Genomic DNA, 21,678 nt, shown 5'->3' with positions numbered 1-21,678 from the left:
TCCTTTCAGTATTTTGAAGGTCTCGATCATATCCCCAAGGGAGAACAATCCTAGTGTTATAAGTCTATCCTCGTATTCCAGTTTCTCCATACCCTTCACCAGTTTTGTTGCTCGTCTCTGCACCCTCTCCAGCAGTTTTATATCCTTCTTTAGGTAGGGAGACCAATGTTGGATGCAGTATTCCAAGTGTGGTCTGACCATTGCATTATAACTTTCTCCGATCTACTCGAGATTCCTTTCTTTATCATGCCCAACATTCTATTTGCCTTCTTTGCCGCTGCCGCGCATTGTGACGACGGCTTCAGGGTCCTATCTATCAGTACACCCAGGTCCTTTTCTTGTTCACTCTTCCCCAGAGTTGCACCTGACATTGTATACTCGTATTCCTTATTCTTATTGCCTAAATGCATTACCTTGCATTTCTCCACATTGAACTTCATCTGCCATTTCTCCGCCCATGTTTCTAACCGACACAAGTCGCTCTGGAGTTCCTCTCTATCCTCCTGCGATCTGATTGCCCGGCATAGTTTTGTATCGTCTGCAAACTTGATGATCTCACTGGATGTTCCTTCCTCCAGGTCATTGATATAAATATTAAAAAGGATCGGCCCAAGTACCGAGCCCTGGGGTACACCACTAGTCACTTTCTCCCAGTCGGAGAACTTCCCATTTATGCCCACTCTCTGCTTTCGGTTTTCCAGCCATTTGCCTATCCATCTTTGTATAGCTCCCTCTATGCCATGGCTTTGTAGTTTCCTGAGAAGTCTTTCGTGTGGAACTTTGTCGAACGCTTTCTGGAAGTCCAAGTATATTATGTCCACCGGCTTCCCACTATCAATTTGCTCGTTCACGGTCTCAAAAAATTGGAGCAAATTCGTCAAACATGATTTCCCTTTCCTGAATCCATGTTGACTGGGTTTCATCAAGTCGTGTGCGTCCAAGTGCCGGACTATGCTATCTTTGATCAGTGCTTCAACCATCTTGCCGGGGACAGACGTAAGACTCACAGGCCTATAGTTGCCCGGTTCCCCTCTCGATCCTTTTTTGAAAATTGGCGTGACGTTCGCTATCCTCCAGTCGTCCGGTATCTGTCCAGTTCTGATTGTCAGGTTTGCAAGTTTTTGCAATAACTCTCCGATTTCAACCTTCAATTCCTTTAAGACTCTCGGGTGAATTCCATCCGGTCCAGGGGATTTGTCACTTTTAAGTTTGTCGATCTGATAGTATATCTGGTCTAAGTCCACTTCAACTGTGGTGAGGCTGTCTTCTATTTCTCCTGCAAACACTTTCTCCGCTTCAGGTATTGTTGAGGTGTCCTCCTTCGTAAAGATGGACGCAAAGAAGGAATTTAGTTTGTCTGCGATTTGTTTATCTTCCTTGATGTACCCTTTTCTTCCCTGGTCGTCCAGGGGTCCCACTGCCTCTTTTGCAGGTTTTTTCCCTTTCACGTATCTAAAGAAGGGCTTGAAGTTTTTGGCCTCCTGGGCTATTTTTTCCTCGTATTCCTGTTTTGCATCCCTCACCGCCTTGTGACATTTCTTCTGATCATCTTTATGTTTGTTCCAGGCTTCGGTTGTCTTTATGCATTTCCATTTTTTGAAAGAGTCCTTCTTTTCTTTTATGGCTTCCTTCACCTGTATGGTAAGCCATGCCGGTTCTCTATTGCTCTTTGTTCTCCGATCTTTGGAAATCCTCGGAATGTAGAGATCGTGTGCTTCTTTGATAGGGGAATGGGAGGCAGGCTGTCATCGGAGGAGAGGTGGGGGGTTTTCAATGGCAGGCAGGCAGGCATGGGGGGGGGTTGGGTGGTTTCCATGGAAACATGATGCTCAGGGGGATGGGAGGCAGGCAGGCTGGCATGGGGGGTGTTCAATGGAAGGGGGATGGGAGGCAGGCTGGCATCAGAGGGGGGTGAGGTGAGGAAGGACACACTGGGGACACTATGGACATAGGAAGGGGCACTAAGGACACAGGGAGATTCACAGACAGAAAAATGACAGACAGGCAGCGTGCAAGGAGAGAGAGACAAAGAAAAAAAATACCCAGACAGAAAGACATCTACTCTAGCACCCGTTAATGTAACGGGCTTAAAGACTAGTTTATATATAATCTGGCAGAAGGGGAACTATACAAGAATTGAATCATTTGTATAAATCCTGAACCAATACCAAACCAATCCATTGTTTGATACGTAAAGGTCCATTCCACCTGATCAAAGGCCTTCTCTGCATCCGAGGATACAGAGAAGGCTGGATCATCCATGACTTTTGTTAAATTTAACATGTGAAAAGTCACCCTGGTGTTATATGAAGAATGTCTTTGAGCAACAAACCCAATTTGATGCATACCAATAATATAAGGGACAGCCTTGGCCAAGCGCAAAGCCAATAACTTAGCCAACAGTTTTCCATCTACATTTATCAAAGAAATAGGCCTGTAATTTGAAACCAACACAGGATCTTTATTTGGCATTAGCAAAACAATAGTTAACGATTCTGCCATAGTACTGTAATGCAACCTTTAGTCAGTTGAACCTGATATAAATTTAATAGATGAGGTAATAGGGTATTTTGAAATGATTTGTAAAATTCTACAATGAAACCATCTGGAGCGGATCCAACTTTAAGGGACTTAAATGCTGCTTCTAATTCTTTCATTGATATAGGTGTATCAAGAGTTCCTTTTATATGCTCAGGAATTTTAGGCCCCTTTATTAACTTCAAAAACTTTAAACCCTCAAGTTCTTTATTTGAATAAAGCTCTGAAGAATGCAAAGCTTTATAATATTTCAAAAATTGCTTTAAGATAATTCCAATTTGAAAATAAATTTTCCCATTCTCATCTGTGATAGCCACTATTTTTACTTTCCTTTTTTTAACCTTAAGGTAATTAGCTAATACTCTTCCCACTTTATTCGAGTTTCCATAATACAAAGCCTGCTGAGAGAACAACTTTCCTAGCCATTTGAGAAAATCTCATTGTATTTATATTTAACTTTTAAGAGAGCCTGTAAAGTAGTTTGGTCCCATTTCAAGGCCAATTGTGACTCCAAGTCTTTAATATTTTGCTCCAAATTTCAAAAATTCTTTATTGAGTTGTTTCCTGACGTGTGCCGAATGAGATTATTTGCCCTCTCATAGTAGCTTTAAAAGCATCCCATAAGGTTTCTAAAGAGATATAATCTGAAACATTGAGTTGAAAATATTCAGTAATTTTTGATTGAAATTCCTCAATAAAGTTGGAATCTGCAAGCAATATATTATTGAATCTCCAGACAAGTCTACTATAATCTGGTTCATCCATTTTCAATTCAATCCAAATTCTACCATGATCTGACAAAATGATTGGATCTATGGCAGCCTTTGTAACCTGCTGCATTAATAGATCTGATATAAATATATAATCTAATCTGGAAAATGATTTATGTACCTGGGAGCAGAAAGAAAATTCCCGGTCATTAAAATGAAGAATCCGTCAAATATCCTTTAAACCACAGGATTGTACCAAATTATCTAGCCCTAATGATTTTAGTATTTTACTAGGATTTTTAGCCAATATCGGATCCATAACTGCATTTAAGTCCCCCGTCACCACTAAATTAGAAGCAGCCAGTGGCAGAATCAACTGTTGAAGAGTTTTAAAAAATATTTTGATTTGTTTTAGGTGCATAGATATTAACAAGCCTCAGAGTTTCTTTCCCCAAGCTCATATCCACCAGTACCCATCTCCCTGTGGGATCCGCAGAAATCAATTTGAATGTAGCCGAACACTTTCCATTGACTAAGATGGCCACCCCAGCTTTTTTCCCTACAGCGGGAGCAAAAAAACAATGTTAAACCCATACACCCTCTAGCTTTGTTTCCATAACATTTAAATGGGTTTCCTGTATGTAGTATATATCGGTATTTTGTTTTTTTAAGAAGTTAAGTGTTTTCTTCCTCTTAATCCAGGGAAGTCAAAGTCCCTCCTCAAGGGCCGCAATCCAGTCGGGTTTTCAGGATTTCACCAATGAATATGCATGAGATCTATTAGCATACAACGATAGCAGTACATGCAAATAGATCTCATGCATATTCATTGGGGAAATCCTGAAAACCTGACTGGAATGCGGCCCTCAAAGAGGGACTTTGAGACCCCTGTCTTAATCGGATGATTGAGACCATTGACATTTAGATAGAATATTTTCAGAATGATTTTGCCATTATAAAAAGGAAATGGAACCACAAAACATACCCCTTAATTCTATTAATACCTAACACCCTTTGATCAATACACGTCCACACCCCTATCCCAAAATTATATGACAACTTGAAAGTGCACATATAGACAAGAAGCCCAAACCCCCCTAGGGATTTTAAATTTCAGCGGTGTGGAAGTTGGGACTCAAGGAGGTTCCTGGAGTGTGTAGTGTCATCGCGGTCCGTATAAAAAAGCTAAGCGGGCCAGATTCAACCCATGAGCCATGTGCTTGATACGTGTTCTAGACCAGTGGTATTCAATCCAGTCCTCAAGGACCACCTGGCTACTTGGGTTTCCAAATATCTGTCATTCATATTAATTGTGGATTTCCTGAAAACCAGACTGGCCAGGTGGTCTTTGAGGACTGGGTTGAATACCACTGGTCTAGACAGTTGAGTTATATTCCTATGTCTGCATGCCTATGCAGAAGTTATCCATTTCACATTTTCTCTCTGTGTCTGCCCTGTACTTCACTGGACTCCCTAGCTCCACCTACAGTTTAGTACCCAAGCACTGAGAGCCACCAAATAAACGTGAAGTAAAGACACCCGAGATATGGAAGGAAAGAAAGCAGTGTTCTGCTCAAATATAACATGAAAATATCAATGGCAAACAGCCAACAAATGCCACAAAGAAGCTTTGAAACTAGTCATGCAGAAAAAGGCAACATATATACAGAATTCCCCCAGCCCACAGGGCTGACAGGCATCCAAGAAAGAATTTAGAGAAGCATAAACAGACTAAGACAGTAAGCAGGCGCAGGAAGAACTGGGCGGGAATCTAGAATAGCTCACCTATCTACTGAAAAAGAGCTTACATAATCTCCTTTTCCAGTGCAATAGGTGAGACATTCTAGACCAGGGGTGGCCAAAAGGTCGAACGTGATTGACCAGTAGATCGCAAGGGCAACGCGAGTCGACCGCAGAGCCCAATAGACTCGTGTTCCCTTTGCGTTCTCCCTGCTTCATGGACGCCGCAAAAGCCAGGCCTGCTCCTGGCCCACAAGCCACCCCCTGATGTCAATTCTGATGTCAGAGAGGAAGCTCCATGCTGGCCCATAACTTTCTCTCCAACACAAGAGGGTAGGCTTGTGGGTCCTGCGTGAGCCTGACTTTTGTGGTGACAGGGAAGCAGGGAAAATTTGGTTGTGGTGGCTTGGGGGCAGGGAGAGAGAAAGACAGAAAGTTTGGCAGGGAGAGAGAAAGACTGAAAGAAAGGAGGGGCAGGGAAAGAGAAAGAAAGGGGGTAGGGAGAGAGAAAGAAAGACTGAAAGAGGGGGGCAGAGAGAGATAGAAAGAGAAAGAAAGAAAAAGTGGGAGAGCAGAGAGAAAGACAGAAAGGGGGCAGGGAGAGATGTTGGTTGGGGAATGGAATGAGGTTTGGAGGATAGGAAGCATGCAAGAGGTAGGAAGAAAGAAAAAGAAATAAATATTGGATGCACAGTCAGAGGAAGTGCAACCAGAGACTCATGAAATCACCAAAGGTAGGAAAAATGATTTTATTTTCAATTTAGTGATTAAAATATATCCATTTTGAGAATTTATGTCTGCTGTCTAAATTTTGCACTATGGCCCCTTTTATTAAACTGCAATAGCGGTTTTTAGTGCAGGGAGCCTATGAGCGTCAGGAGCAGCCGGGGCATTCAGCACAGCTCCCTGTACTAAAAACCACTATCGCAGTTTAGTAAAAGGGGAGGAGGTATACCTTGACCTCTATGAAAAAAAGCCGAATATAAATGATAATTAACATTTTCTCTGCGTACAGTATGCTTTGTGTTTTTTAAAAATTTTGTTGTTGGTAGATCATTTTGACTTGGTCATTTTAAAAGTAGCTTGCAAGCCAAAAAAGTGCGGGCACCCCTGTTCTGGAATACCCCTTTGCCAGTCAGGTTTTCAGGATATCCATAATGAATATGCATGAAAGAAATTTGCATATAATGGAGGACCCAAAGGCAGAGTCCTGTCTCGCCGCCATATCCACTCTGTAGAACTTGGTAGACATGTGAAGAGAGGACCACGTTGCTACCATGCATAGCTCCTCAAGGGAGATAGCTCTAGCTTTGGCCCACAAAGAAGCCATACTTCCAGTAGAATGTGCCTTGACAGAAACGGGAGACTGTTTCCCTGAAAGAATGTTTGTTAAAGAAATCGCTCTATGGATCCATTGGCCAACATCCAAAGATCACTCAGATCAGGAGCAGGCAGCGCTAGAACAGCGGCGGAATGAGAGAAATAAGTGCCCTTAAAGGCAATGCTGTTTTAGAGACAGAACAGATGCGGACAGGGACTGCGCAGGAAATAACACCTGCAGCAAAACTCATTCCACAGAAATGCCATAAAGTATGAGGTCTCCGACTCCTGAAGTGTAAAGTCACCCAGAAATGACTGAAAATTGTGTTCTTGAGGCTGCAGAGGGTCTGCAGCCTTCCACACTGAACCAACAGCCTTGCCGGGAAAACCAAATAGGCCATCCCGCTAGGCTAGCTGAGCGTATAATTACCTGCTTAATTAGGGGAGAGCTTTGTGCTGTTGCTACTCCCAACTGAGCCATGTGGTCCATAAACACTCCAAATGCACCCAATTTGTGCAATCCTGGAATTAATTCACATTAGAAGAGCACAAGGATTCTATTACAACAAGTTCTGAGACAAAACCTGCAGTTTTGGAGAAGCAGGGAGCTTTTGAAAAAAGATAGTTAAAAATCCAAGATGGCTACTGCTAAGAAATTTGCGGCAAAATTACAATATTTTTCATAGCTAGAAAAGTTTAAAAACTATAATTTTAGGATTTTTCAGGTGGGGAAACACAAGGGAGCATGCAGAAAGCCTCAAACCATGGATTTTTAAACCTCCCCAATTCACCTCACAGGCTGTGACAACCTGTGTACTCACTGTGACCTGTGCTGGGAAAGTGCTATAGCCTGCCTCTGCTCTCTTACAGTAGCTGGATCAGCGTTTCGGTGCCCTTGTTGGGAATGCCTCTTTGAGGGTGATCTTTGGGCTCCCAGTCTGGTCGTGTGCCCGACTGAAACTTCACCCCTGTGGCCAGATGGACGCGCTCAGGGATGGGCGGAGGTGAACTGTGAGACCGAACTCTGTGTGATCTCAATGCAGGCAGAGCTGAAGAATTGCTCCAAGCCCCAGAAATCTCTAAGAGAGGACAAAAAAATGCATCGAATAAAATAATAAAATTGGGAAAGAAGAACACCACACTCCTGGTGCCCAGTGAAGTACAGGAGACACACAGAAAGAAAATCCAGAGTGGATTTCTTCTGCACAGGCACACTGTCATAGGAATATAACCCAACTGTCTAGAATAATAATAATAACTTTATCTTTGTATACCGCAAGTACCACAAACAGTTCAGATCGGTTTACAGAGGAAGAGACTGTACACAGACAGCGATGTTACAGAATATATGTTAAAATTACATTGGTAAGTCGAGAGAGGTTAGGTATATCCAGAATATCAGGGATACAACAAGTATTTCAGAGATACGACAAGACGGGAAGGAGTCAGATAAATTTATCAAAGGGATAGATTTTAATTGATTTCCTAAAGGATTGGTAGGAAGATGTATTTGAAATGTGGGTGGTTAGGCATTTATTCCATTTGCCTGCTTGGAATGACAGTGTTCTATCGAGGAATCTTTTGTAGATACAGCCCTTCAGGGGGGGGAAGTTAAAGAGATAGGCATTGCGTGTTCGAGTGGTGCTTGGGAATACAAAGTGGTGTGACGTAGATTGGGGATAAGCCCGTTATGGTTTTGAAGCAAAGGCAGGCAAACTTGAAGATGACCCTTGCCTCCATTGGCAACCAGTGAAGTTTTCTGTAGAACGGGCTTACATGATCTGACTTTTTGAGTCCATAAATGAGGCGGACAGCAGTATTCTGGATGATTCTCAGGTGTTTGATGGTCTTCTTAAAGGATCCCAGGTATATGATATTGCAGTAATCTAAGGTGCTTAAGATTAGAGACTGAACCAGCAAGCGAAAGGAGAGGAAGTCGAAATAGTGTTTGATGGTACAGTTTCCAGAGGGTGCTAAAGCATTTTTTAACCTGAGCGTTGGTGTGGTCTTCAAAAGTCAGGCATCGGTCCAGGATGACACCAAGGATTTTGATGGAAGGATTGACTGGGTAAATTTCAGAGAGGTATTCGTTAGCTTGTGTTTAGAACTTGCCAGGTAGAGCTTGTTTTTTTCAGGGTTCAATTTTAGTTTGAATTGTGTGATCCATTGCTCAACCCTAATGAGAACAGATGAAGTGAATTGTTCAGTTTCTTGTTTCAGTGAGATTATGGGGATGATAATTGTAATGTCATCTGCATATATGAATGATTTCAGTTTTAAGTCAGATAACATGTGTCCCAATGATGCCATGTAGACGTTGAATAGAGAAGGAGAGAGAGGGGAGCCCTGTGGAACTCCGCTGGGATTGCACCAAGATTGGGAGAAGGTTCCATCGCTGTGGACCTGGTAGGTACGGTTTTTAAAAAAACCTGGGAACCAGGTTAGTACCTGTCCAGAAATGCCAATAGAATCCAGGCATCTGAGCACAATGTCATGGTCGACAAGGTCAAAGGCACTGCTTAAGTCAAACTTGAGAATCAATGTGCTTTGTCCCAGAGAAAACAGGTGGAAGATATGATCGGTCAGCAACGCTATGACGGTTTCCATACTGTAGTTTGTGCAAAATCCTGACTGAGAGTAGTGAAGAATGTTGAACTTCTCTAAATGTTTCATGAGATCAAGATTAACTAGACCTTCCATTAGCTTAAGGAAAAGAGGTATGTTGGCGATGGGTCTGTAATTGGAAACCGAAGAGACTGATTCCTTGGAGTTTTGGAAAATAGGAGTCACAAGAATGTGGCTGAGTTCTGATAGGAAGTAGCCAGTGGACAGGCAAAGAGAGACCCAGGTAAAGAATTCAGCTTTGAATGCAAAGGGGGCTGTTTTCATGATAATCAGAGGACAATTGTCTAGTAGGCAGTTGGATTTTGCATATTTAGAGTAGAGCTTGATTGGTTCCAATCTGGGTTTCCAAAATGATTCCAGGTCATGTCAGCAGTTGAGCCTGCATTTCCTAGAGCAAGTAGATTGATTGATAGGTCTGTGCTAGTATCTACAAGAGACGTTTTCAAATTACAAATTTTTGTGGCGAAGTGGTCTGCAAGGTTTGCTGTAGGTGGTGGGAGATCTGTGTGAGAGCGTTTATGTAGGTTAATATCAAATAAGGAATTGACTATTCTGAAGAGTTCTTTGCTATTCAGCGAAGGAGAATGTCACACCTATTGCACTGGAAATGGAATTTAAATTAAAAGACCCTTCTAATGTCTGGACTGAACCTGGGGACTCCCAACTTCCTCTATGGCAATAAAAATAGTACTGGACACCAACTGAAGGGCCAGTAAAAGGAAGAAAACAAAATTTTCCAAACTAATACACACAGCTGTCACTCTGTTTTAGGCGAGAAACCAACAAAGTTAAGGTAAACCCTGTACATTTGTCCCCTGAAATAAACCCCAAATCACAGAGTGCATACTTTATCAGAATGGTAATACATTTCATCTGGCAAGGCCTATTCGCTAGTTCATTATACCAAAGATGTTTAGGTAGGTGGGAGCGTGCTGGCAGCCATTATAAATGTAAAGGAAGATGGCAACTTTGTTTCTAGAATGAAGTTTTTATTACACTCAGTACATGTATATGGTTGTGCCCTGTATGGGTCACTTGGTGACTTTTTAAATGTGAAAGCTGAGTGAAACCTTTATTACATTCAGTACATGTATATGGTGTGTCTCCTGTGTGGATCATTTTGTGACTTTTTAGAGTTGAAAGGTCATTGAAGCTTTTATTACATTCAGTACATGTATATGGTTTGTATCCCGTGTGGATCATTTTGTGTCTTTTTAGATTTGAAAGCCAAGTGAAGCTTTTATTACACTCAGTACATGTATACGGTGTGTGCCCTGTGTGGGTCACTTTGTGTCTTTTTAAATGTGAAAGCTGAGTGAAGCTTTTATTACACTCAGCACATGTATATGGTTTGTGCCCTGTGTGGATTACATGGTGACTTTTTTTGTGCCCTGTGTGGATCATTTTGTGTCTTTTTAGATTTGAAAGCCAAGTGAAGCTTTTATTACACTCAGTACATGTATATGGTTTGTGCCCTGTGTGGATCACTTGGTGACTTTTTAAATATGAAAGCCAAGTGAAACTTTTATTACACTCAGTACATGTATATGGTTTTTCTCCTGTGTGGATCATTTTGTGACTTTTTAGAGTTGAAAGGTCATTGAAGCTTTTATTACACTCAGTACATGTATATGGTTTGTATCCTGTGTGAATCATTTTGTGTCTATTTAGATATGAAAGCTGAGTGAAGCTTTTATTACACTCAGTACATGTATATGGTTTGTCTCCTGTGTGGATCTTTTTGTGACTTTTTAGAGTTGAAAGGTCATTAAAGCTTTTATTACATTCAGTACATGTATATGGTTTGTATCCCGTGTGGATTATTTTGTGTCTATTTAGATGTGAAAGCCGAGTGAAGCTTTTATTACACTCAATACATGTATATGGTTTGTGCCCTGTGTGGATCACTTGATGACTTTTTAAATATGAAAGCTGAGTGAAACTTTTATTACACTCAGTACATGTATATGGTTTTTCTCCTGTGTGGATCATTTTGTGACTTTTTAGATTTGAAAGGTCATTGTAGCTTTTATTACACTCAGTACATGTATATGGTTTGTGCCCTGTGTGGATCATTTTGTGTCTTTTTAGAGCTGAAAGCCGAGTGAAGCTTTTCTTACACTCAGTACATGTATATGGATTGTACTCTGTGTGGATCATTTTGTGTCTTTTTAGATCTGAAAGGCGAGTGAAGCTTTTCTTACACTCAGTACATGTATATGGTTTGTGCCCTGTGTGGATCATTTTGTGTCTTTTTAGAGCTGAAAGCCGAGTGAAGCTTTTCTTACACTCAGTACATGTATATGGATTGTGCCCTGTGTGGATCATTTTGTGTCTTTTTAGATCTGAAAGCCGAGTGAAGCTTTTCTTACACTCAGTACATGTATATGGTTTGTGCCCTGTGTGGATCATTTTGTGTCTTTTTAGAGCTGAAAACCAAGTGAAGCTTTTCTTACACTCAGTACATGTATATGGATTGTACTCTGTGTGGATCATTTTGTGTCTTTTTAGATCTGAAAGCCGAGTGAAGCTTTTCTTACACTCAGTACATTTATATCGTCTGTACCCTGTGAGGATCATTTGGTGGTTATTGAGAGCTGAAAGCCGAGTGAAGCTTTTATTATACTCAGTACATGCATGTGGTTTGTACCCTGAATGGATTATTTTGTGTCTTTTAAGATTTGAAAACTGAGTTAAGTTTTTATTACACTCAGTAGAGGTAGATGGTTTCACATTTTTATGATCCCTTTTGTGCAGTTGAAGTTCTTTTTTGTGGGTTTTTTCTTTCCTCTTATCATGGTGGAATTTAGAAGTCACTTCATCACTGTTTTTAATTTGGAAGGGTCCCTCTGCTAGGTGTCTCTGGTCCTCAGGGATGTAACTCAGATCCCTGTCATTTCTCTCACACTTCCTGACTCCATCCCTTGAGACTTCTATAGGGTCTCTCTGGTTTTTTGATTCCTGCTTATAATTCTTTGTGTTAATCTTCTCAGTTCTCTGGGAAATATTCTCACAGACATTTTCTGACAGTGTTTGGATTTGTTCCATTTCAACTGGATCTTCTTCTTCTTCATTCTTTTCTCTCTTCCATTCATGCTGGATCTGATGATCTGCTGGATAAAAACAGAAAGTATTTCTCATGAGTTAGAAAACAGCAGTGCTTTCTATGATACTAGTGTAATCTGTATATAATGAGGAAAGAGAGGTTATGTTGCACCAGGACTTTCCATGTGTGGCTTGAGAATTGGTCAGTTTCCTATTTGCAGAGCATTTTTTCAAGTATTTATCTCGAGACAGTGCCAGTTTGTGAGCTGGTCCTTGGATATGGCATCATGTAGAGTTAAGGGAGTCAATTCTCTCAAGGGCGCCAAAAGTCTGAGTGCTCTGACAGTAATCAGGTTTTGCGCGTAGGTATAGGAATCGCCTGTAGCCCACTCGTGCCCTCCCTATTTGCACACCAACCCCTCGTACTTACGTGCAATAGCTCTTAGGTGCTATAATGCCCAAATGTATTTATGAGCTTTCCTGCCATGTCACCTCTGTTGTGGCACGTAACTGCTGTTTTAGCATGAAAGTTACACACCAAAGGGGGACTTAACATTTGGGAAGAGCTCTGAAGAATGAGAATATATTAAAATCTGTGCATATTGGGGAATTTCTTCTTCAACCCCTGATCCAGAGTCCTATTGAAACACGGTCACTGTTGGGTCATTTTTGTCTCTACTCTGACTTACAGATGGGAAAACAGCCTGTGGATGGAGTGTGGACACATATGACTGTTCTATATTGTTCAGAAAAAGCACAGCTTAAATCTAAATCAAGATACAAAATAAAAAGGACGCACCACCCAGAAATCGAACTCAACCCCTCATACGTGGCGAGGATGTGGACAAAAAGATCTCGATATAAACACTCGCTCGGTTAAATTACCATATGAGCTAGTCATAAAAATCTCCATGTTACAAAACACACTCAGGTGACACTTTTAACTTATTCAAACACGTCAGTTATATTAAATGCCAAACCACCACTTGTGTTTGAATAATCTGGACAATGAATATCAATCAGAGTCAATACTAAGGAACGTTGAGGCAAATGTTTAAATGGCAGCACTTTAAAAGGTGAAAAAAAATGTTGATTCTTTTACATAACCTGAACCTGTTTCCTCACAGACTCAGGGATTGTAACAAATGCTCTCCTTGCTATAGGTCACATATTATTCAGCAAATGTTAGCCAAACTACCAGAAGCCTCCTCTTCTGAACAGTCTCTCTCCCAATTCCACAATTTCCCAGGGCTCTGATGTAGGCAGCTGTCCAGGCCTACCTCGGTAATGAGACCTCGAACGCTATATACTGGTTTCAATAAGTATATATTTATTTAGCCAATCAATAACAGCTTACAGGAATAAATCATTTAGCATATAGCGTAACAGAAGGTGATATCCAGGCCTAGAGATCCTCTGATGTCTGTTCTGCCCTCTCCCTTCTAAAGGCCTGGTTTTTATACATTTCTTAGTGGCCAACACCACGTTGGTCTACATCACATGATACATCCTTATTGGTTATTTACCTATGCACTACTGCCTAGTTACCTTCCTTTATTGGCTGGTTGACCTGCGTCATGTTATATATTCACTCTGTTTTCCGTAAGACCTACCTTTTTCCCCGAAATGCCTGTTTCCCCACCATATTAGTATTTCCGAGCACAAGCCCCCCTCCCAACTGCAAACATCTCTGATACTTTCTATTAGATGATATTTCTTGTGAATTCTCTCTTCTGAGAATTCTGCCTTCTGACCATGGTCTGTTTATCTCTTCATGGTATCTGGCTGGGTGGGCCTTGGTGTAAAACCACAGTTAACCCACAGCCTCAGGACCTGTTGCTTTTTCTCTAGTTTTACTTCTACAGTAGCTAATTGAACTTATAAAACAGCGTATTTCTCCATCTTTGCATGCTCTTTAGTCAATGGTGAAATATCTTTCCACAGTTAATCTACTGTTTCTATCATCTGCAGAGATAGATATGGTAGATGTCAGTTGCAGGGGGTGAGGGCAGTTTTTCTGTAAAGAGAAAAGTGATCTTTGTCTTTTTCCCATCCCCCTTCACCTGGTTTAATAATGTCAGGACTTACAGGGATGTATCCCACTTCACCTGGTTTGCTAATGTCAGGACTTACAGGGATGTATCCAGAGCTTCCATGCTTTATCCTCTCTCAGCTCTCATCAACCCATAACTAGGGAAGTTTCTTGTGGACGCCCCTTCCACAGGAACCACTCTGAATGATTCTACTTTGTGGCACATAAATGCCTGACTCAGGAAGGTTGCCTTGTTAAGCTGGCTTAACACTGAGCTATAGAGTAGAGAATGACACGGTGGCGGGTAACCCTCCGAAACGGGGAAAGAAAAAATAGCAGTCACTGCGGGGCCGGGGACAAGGCCATTCACCGCCCCGTGGAACGGTGAATGGTCTTGTCTCCACAGTGAGGCATCAAAGGTCGCGCGGTCCCCACAGCCCCTGCCTGTCCGATCGATCTTAGCCAGCTCTAGGTGCTGATGGACAGGGGAGGAAAAAGGAAGGGAGGCCTACTGCTGGACAGGGAGAGCAGGAAGAGGTGCTGATGGACAGGGGGGTAAAAAGGAAGGGAGGCCTACTGCTGGACAGGGGGGAGCAGGAAGAGGTGCTGATGGACAGGGGAGGAAAAAGGAAGGGAGGCCTACTGCTGGACAGGGAGAGCAGGAAGAGGTGCTGATGGACAGTGGGGGGAAAAGGAAGGGAGGCCTACTGCTGGACAGGGGGGAGCAGAAAGAGGTGCTGATGGACGGGGGGGGGAAAGGAAGGGAGGCCTACTGCTGGACAGGGGGAGCAGGAAGAGGTGCTGATGGACAGGGGGGGAAAAAGGAAGGGAGGCCTACTGCTGGACAGGGGGAGCAGGAAGAGGTGCTGATGGACAGGGGGGGAAAAAAAGGAAGGGAGGCCTACTGCTGGACAGGGGGAGCAGGAAGAGGTGCTGATGGACAGGGGGGGAAAAAAAGGAAGGGAGGCCTACTGCTGGACAGGGGGAGCAGGAAGAGGTGCTGATGGACAGGGGGGAGGTAAAACAAAGGGAGAAGGGTGCTGCTGGATAAGGGGAGCAGTGAAGGGGTGGTGGTGGACACAGCGGAGGTAAAAGGAAGGGAGAATGGACAGGGGGAACACGCAAGGGGTGGTGGTGGACAGCCAAAAGAAAGAAAGACAGAAATATAGAAAGTGGCTAAGGAGACAGAGAGAGAAAGAAATAAAGACACACACACACACACACACATATTCTAGCACCCGTTAATGTAACGGGCTATAAAGCTAGTAAGCTAAATATTACAGTACTAAGGCTTATATGGATGCTGCGGGGACGGGGCGGTGAATGGGATGGCAGTGGCGGTAACGGGGCGGTGAAAGGGATTGCGGTGACGGTGACGGGTCGATGCAGAGGTTGGTGGGCCGGGAACGGGGAGGTGATGGGGATAGATTTTTTCCCCGTGTCATTCTCTACTATAGAGCCCAGTGCATTCTGGGATATGTAGTCCGCTCAGTCTTGGGATAGCGGCCCCTGCTGTCTGGAGGTGAAATGGTAGCATTAGTAAAAGAGAATCCCTTACTCTTTCACACCAAGCTACTCTAGGTTCACACTAACATGCTATCCCTAATTCGCTATCTCTACCATCCTCAAAGTACACAAATCATCTAAAGTACTAGGTGTCAAACTAGATCCTACACTTTCGTATACGCCACCAATCTCCAACCTCTGGAAGAAGATACTCTACAGCATGAAGCGACAGATTAATCAGACCTTTGAGTGACGAATGTCATTTTGCTGTTATGGTAAAAATGCTCATTTTATCCCAGTTTAACTACTGCAACTCCTTGTATACGAATCTGCTAGAGAATGACACGGGGACAGGATCCCATGACAAACTGTAGTAAGTCCGCGGGAACGGGAAAAATTGTTGCCTGTTTACCACAGGAACAGGAGCAAGGTCTTCTACTACGTTTCCAAGTTTATTCATCACTTGATATACCTAATTTTTTTACAATAGTATAATATGTTTAAAAGAGAAAAAACAAAAACATACAATATCATTTAAAAGAAAATAAAAATTTGAAAAGGGGAACATGTAACAACAGAGACTGACTGTAACAGAGGGGAAGAAGGAGAGATGAAAAAGAAAAGAAAGGGGGGAGAGAGCACAGTAAGGAGCGGCAAACAAAATAATTGCACCAAGGTCAGACTCAGGCACAGTGATAGCGTTAGCGGCAGAGGGAAGACCCCCACAGAACAGCATCTCCTCCCCAGCTCCCCTCACGTCTACATTATCTGAACCAGCCAGCTGCTATACGATGAAAATCTTCCAGGGTGCGTTCCGAGGCCTTCCTTCTGATGATGAGCCCCTCCTTGATGTAACTTCCGGTTTCGCGAAATGGGAAGTTACATCAAGGAGGGACTCGTCAGAAGAAGGTCTTGAACAGGGTTCTGAAAAGTTTTAATCGTGGTGCAGTTTTACCTGAAGGAGCCAGTTGCCCTTCACTTTAGCTCCAGCTGTAGAGCCAGAACCCCCTCCCCTCTCTGGTACAGCGATAGTGGCAGCGGCAACCCCCCTCCATCATGGGGTGTAAGTAACATCAAGGAGGGGCTCGAAAGCAGCAGGTCTTAGAACAAGCCTCTGAAGATTTTTCATTGTGGTGCAGCTGGCTCCTTCAGGTAACGTCGGCACAAGGGAAGATGGGGAGGAAATGCAAACCTGGGGGGGTGTTGCCACTGCTATCATGTACCTGTGGTGGTGGGGGGGGGGGGTTGTTGGAACCATGGGAGGGTGCTGGCTGGCTCCAGAACTGAAGTGAAGGGCGGCTGACTCCTTTAGGTAAACTACGCAACGATGGACGGATCTGGGCTGAGGGAAGAGAAATTTTGGTCCCATGGGTGGGTCTGAGGCTGGAGGGAAGTTACAGATAAACAAAAAGAAACTTGGATCTTTCCTCTCCTCCACCTCTCCAGAGCTAAGACTGTGTGGCCCAGAGGTTAAGCCTTCACTTACAGTCCAAGTGACTGATCCTCATCCTCAGCAGTTCCCCTACAGAAGGTGTTTACCCCAGTCCCTCATTACTGCACTCACCTGAGCAGCTGCCTTTTCCAGATTCTCTTTCCTCTGATTCAGGCTCACCCCTGATGTATGGCTCTTCCCCTCGTTCGATGTAGGATATAATTTTAGGGGCGAAGGTCATTAAGTTTCTTAAAATTTTATACCTCAGAAAAGTAACATAAACCTACAGTTACCAGGCAGCTGGCAGTAGCAGCAAGGTGAGCTTGCTACTGCTGATCTGCCCCAGAAGCCATCTCTGTACAAGTCCTGCCTATGCGAGAATATGAAGTCGCAGCAGAAAGGCGGATTCTGGGGCAGGCGGACACATAGATCTCATGCAATTCATTGGGGAAATCCTAAAAACCCGACTGGATTGTGGCCCCCCAAGGAGGGATTCAGAGACCCCTGGAATAGAGGGAGTCTTGAGAAACAGCATGAATGAAGAGAGGGAGGGAGGGAGGGAGGGAAAGGGGCTGGAGAAACAGCATGAAGGGAGGGAGGGCTGGAGAAGCATTATGGAAAGGAGGAAGTGCTAGACAAAGGAGCATGGAGTAGGATAGAGACAGAAATAGGAGGAGAGGAGATTGGAAATAGAGCGAGAGGAGGGTTGGAAGAAGGGAGAGAAAGAAAGAAGCACTAAAAAGGTAAAGAGGGTGGAAAGAGGGACCAAGGAAATGGGTGGAGTGTGGGTGGAGTCACGTGTCCTTTTTTTTGTCTTCATAAACCCTCCTTACTCATCTTTATACTTGAATTCTCACTCTAAATAATGAATTATCACCCTCATTTCAATGTATGCAAGCTTCTTCATCCCTGGAATAAGGTAAAACAAACACACTGAGCATGCTCAGACTGATGGGAGCTCGGAAAAAGCGCAGGAAGCCAAAATCATTTTTCCACATCCCTCTCCAGAGAAAACTTTCCAGCAAAGAATTTCAGTGATTCTTTCTTTTCAGTCTCAATTAGGTTATTTCTTGGTATCTTTTTGCAGCCTGTATCCTATCACCAGTATTGCAGATGAGACAATCATCAGGTTCAAAGTAAACAATTATCACCGATCGGAACCCGAGATGCGAATCGTCTGCTGGTGGGGAAAATACCAATATCTGCTGGGTCTTTGTCCTGGGCTCCCGTCTGCCTCTGTAACCTGCGGATGCTTCAGGGATTTTTAATAGCCAAGGTATCTGTGTTCTCCAAAGAGTCTGCAATAAAGCTGGGAGAAGCCGATGTCTGAGTGTCTACAGCTGAGTCTTCGGTTACTAAGTTAGACTCAAGAGATGTGATCGCGACAAGGACTTGGTGGAGCTCAAACAAAAGTCTGGAAGTTTTGGAATATCAATTAAGATCTAGGAACCTGGAGATTCTTAACTTTTACCTATAGAGCTGATTAAGAAATATGTTATTGAAATCTAGGGGCTTTCAAATACTGCAATTTTCAAACTTTATTAGTGGCCTGGTAGGAAGATTGTAAGGGATGCTGAGGAGGAAGGTCGGGATGTTTAAGATCTCCTGATCCACGGGACCCTTTGCTTTCTTGCAATCTTCATCTGATAATATTCCTACAGCTTAGCTCTTGTGGTTTAGCTGGAGGAGCAACATCCATCCTGAAATTCCCACTATTGTTCTTGTTAGGTGCTCGAGTCCTAGCAACTTGATAAATTGTGGATCTAAAAAGAAAATCTGTTTTGTGCTAGTCCTGATAGGTCCTCCAGCATCATCCCTATGGTCGTTCTCAACATGTCCAGCCATTCCACTAATCGCCTGGTTCCTTCGATTTTCCCAAACACGATGTCCTTCTCCAGTGATCTCTCTCTTCTGATGTGGTGACCAAAATAAGACGGTCGTAACTTCATTTGGGCTCCGAGTGACATCGCTGGTTTGATCTCTTCCAGAATCAATTTGTTAGTTTTTCTGGCAGTCCACAGCACGCTTAAAATCCTTCTCCAGCACCAAAGCTCTTGTTTCCCATCTAGCTTTCCCATCCATAATTGACCACTGAGAAAATGAGTGTGTGGATAAGTCTGATCTTCGTTTGCAGTGTTAACTCATTGCCTTTGAATACTTTGTCATGAGCCTGCACTGAAGAGCAACCAAGTGCTATTCTGCAGAGTATTTCCTCCCTGCTAGTTGCTTTTTTGTTTACAAAAGAGCCCAGGAGATTTCAGTCTCTTTTGAAAACTAATAGAATTAGCATATGCTAAATGTTGAGTGTCCTATTTTATGCCTAAGGGCCACGTGGCATTTAGTGGATGCTAAGATTTATTAAAAAGGCCTCTAAGTTACTAATACAATTCAACCCCCCCCCCAACTAATCCACTAAACCCTCTCGCATTACACCTTTAACTTCTGTTGCAAAACTCCAACATGGCAGACTGTGGCTCTCTACAGCCCACCCCCCTATTCTAGTCATTGGCAATCCAGCCTGTGTATAGACAGCTGTTTCTTCTACTGTCCAGATGTACGACTTGTCCTGAAAGAGCTCTTGACCTCCTATTTCTCCCCCTTGAACATTTATGATTTCAAAGTGTTTGACCATCTCCATCTCTCCCAGCCTTCTGTTTAATAATCCTTGGAAAAAACCACACTGCAACATAAATTTAACTTTCATGTTTCCACTCCTGATACAATCCCCATCATTTCTCATCCTTATACAAAGTCTGTTGCCTCACGGCTGCAACTTTAGCCATCTATGAGATCTCCTCCTGTTTCCTCAACGCTCCCTCCTGAACAGATAACGCACCCCCTCTCCAGCTCGCTTCTAGCTGCCACAAGATAATAATCTGCAATATTTAGTTGATCATCTCGGTTTGTGCCTCGCTTCCCACCCAATAGACAAATCACACGTCCAACTCCAGATCTTCACCCACTATTTCTTGTACCTGTTGAACTACCACTGACCAGTACTTGCAGGCCTTAGTAAACATCCACCACAAATGGTAAAAATCCCCATTTGCTCTGCAGCCCCTCCAACATCTTCTATCTCCCCTCTGATGCCATTTATGAAGCTTAAGTCCATTTCTTGATCCCTTTGTGCCGTCTTCCCTTTCCCATTAATTCCTCAAATTTAATGGCTTCCTGCACATATCCCTCTTCACGTCTCAATCTGTATATAACTATTCACTTGTAAAAAGAGGATAAAACCAGCAGCTTCCAGATCATAATGTTCCCTCATGTTCCAAATTCCCCTCGGCATTCAGCGTTCTGTAGTCACTTGACCCCTTTGCTTCCTTCCTGTGAAATTCCCTAAACATAATCCCAAGCACAAATTCTGGATTATGTCCAATGGACATCAGCCCAGTAATTGTCATCTAACTGTGTTTCCCTCACTATGTCCCAGATATCCAGTGTTAATTGAGTGATTGGGTTTCTACTTACCTCCTCTGTATGGGCCAAACAGCTCACAACCTATACTCTGTCCTAACATTTATAATTTGATCCAGAACTTTTTCTCACTTTCCATGCGACATGCTACGAATGCCTGGCGTGGAGCTGCCCAGTTATAGCCCTCTTTGTGCCAGACAGAGAATGACATAGGGACAAATTCCCCATCCCCACAGAATCTATCTCCATCCCCATCCAGTGCCCACGAATTCTGTTCCTGTCCCGTCCCTGCAAGCTCTATCCTCATCTTCAAAAGCCTTGAACACTTATGATTTTAAAGTGTTCAAGGCTGTGCAGATGAGGACAGACCTTGCAGGGATGGGGATGGGACAAATTTGTCCCCATGTCATTCTCTAGTGCAGGACAGTAAGACCCTCATGGTCTCATCTGTGTTCATCACACGAGACAAACATAATCAAAATTATCTTTATAATGATGGTCCACTACTGCTAATAGACATGTAAATGTATCCATTACCCAGTGAGAGCAGGGTCTGATAGTTCTCCTCCATCACCTCCCTGTAGAGCTCCTTCTGCTCTTCATTTAAATACTCCCACTCCTCCTGGGAGAAAGAGATAGCGATGTCCTCAAACTTCACCTGCATCTGAAATAGAAACCAGAAACACACTCAGCCTCTTCCAGCACTTCCAGAAAGAGGCCTCCCAGGATTGATGCTCATTGGGATGGAGGGAAATGTACTGGATGTACCTAATTTACATTCCCAGAGCAGTTCTGTTTGAGAAGAGCTGCCAGTGCTGGGGCTGAGTGAGGCAGAGGGAGATGCTTTGGGGTGGATAGAGAGTATTTCAATCCCAGAGGAGGGTTCTGGGCACTGAAGGGTTTCTGGGTTGGTCTCTCTCCTTTCAACAAGACCCACCTGGGCAGAAGCTCCTGCAGCCATTTCCCAGGATCAGGCTTTAGCTCTTGCAGTGATCGGGAACCGGAAGTTTCGGCTCAATTGCAGGAAGAAGACAAGACTCGTTTCCTGGAGCATGATGATATCACCAAAGGGGCGGCACTTGAAAGAGTTTTCTTCTAGGCTCCACCCCTTTCAGAGCTGATTGGTCAGACAGTTGCTGGGGTGGGAGAGAAGTGGAAGGTTCCACCCACTAGCTCTGAGAGGGGGGAGGAGGAGGATTTTCAGCTCCTGGCACTCATTGGTCAGACTGATCCTGGGCGGGGACAGGAGTTGAAGAGGGAAATAGTGATGTGGAGACGAGGAGAATTATTACAGGGCTTTGCCTTCGTTGGGG

General features: G+C 43.4%; 1 protein-coding gene across 2 annotated transcripts; it reads right to left on the bottom strand.

The window, feature by feature from the left end:
* Nucleotides 1-8,221: 8,221 nt before the first annotated feature.
* On the bottom strand, nt 8,222-21,678 carry LOC117354632 (oocyte zinc finger protein XlCOF6-like). 2 transcript variants are annotated; one of them, XM_033932453.1, is made up of 3 exons: nt 21,303-21,678; nt 20,903-21,029; nt 8,222-12,043 (listed from the first exon to the last, which is right to left on the bottom strand). In XM_033932453.1, exons 1-3 carry the CDS (start codon nt 21,324-21,326, stop codon nt 9,909-9,911), a joined length of 2,286 nt encoding a protein of 761 aa, XP_033788344.1. In that variant the 5' UTR covers nt 21,327-21,678; the 3' UTR covers nt 8,222-9,908. The 2 variants fall into 2 exon arrangements, with proteins under 2 accessions (XP_033788344.1, XP_033788343.1); XM_033932452.1 differs by having other exon boundaries at nt 8,223-12,046; nt 21,303-21,674.

The sequence above is a fragment of the Geotrypetes seraphini genome, chromosome 2 (genome assembly GCF_902459505.1).
Source record: "Geotrypetes seraphini chromosome 2, aGeoSer1.1, whole genome shotgun sequence".
Classification (NCBI taxonomy): Eukaryota; Metazoa; Chordata; class Amphibia; order Gymnophiona; family Dermophiidae; genus Geotrypetes; species Geotrypetes seraphini.
Note: the sequence above shows the minus strand (reverse complement) of the source record. Positions and strands in the feature narration are given on the sequence as shown.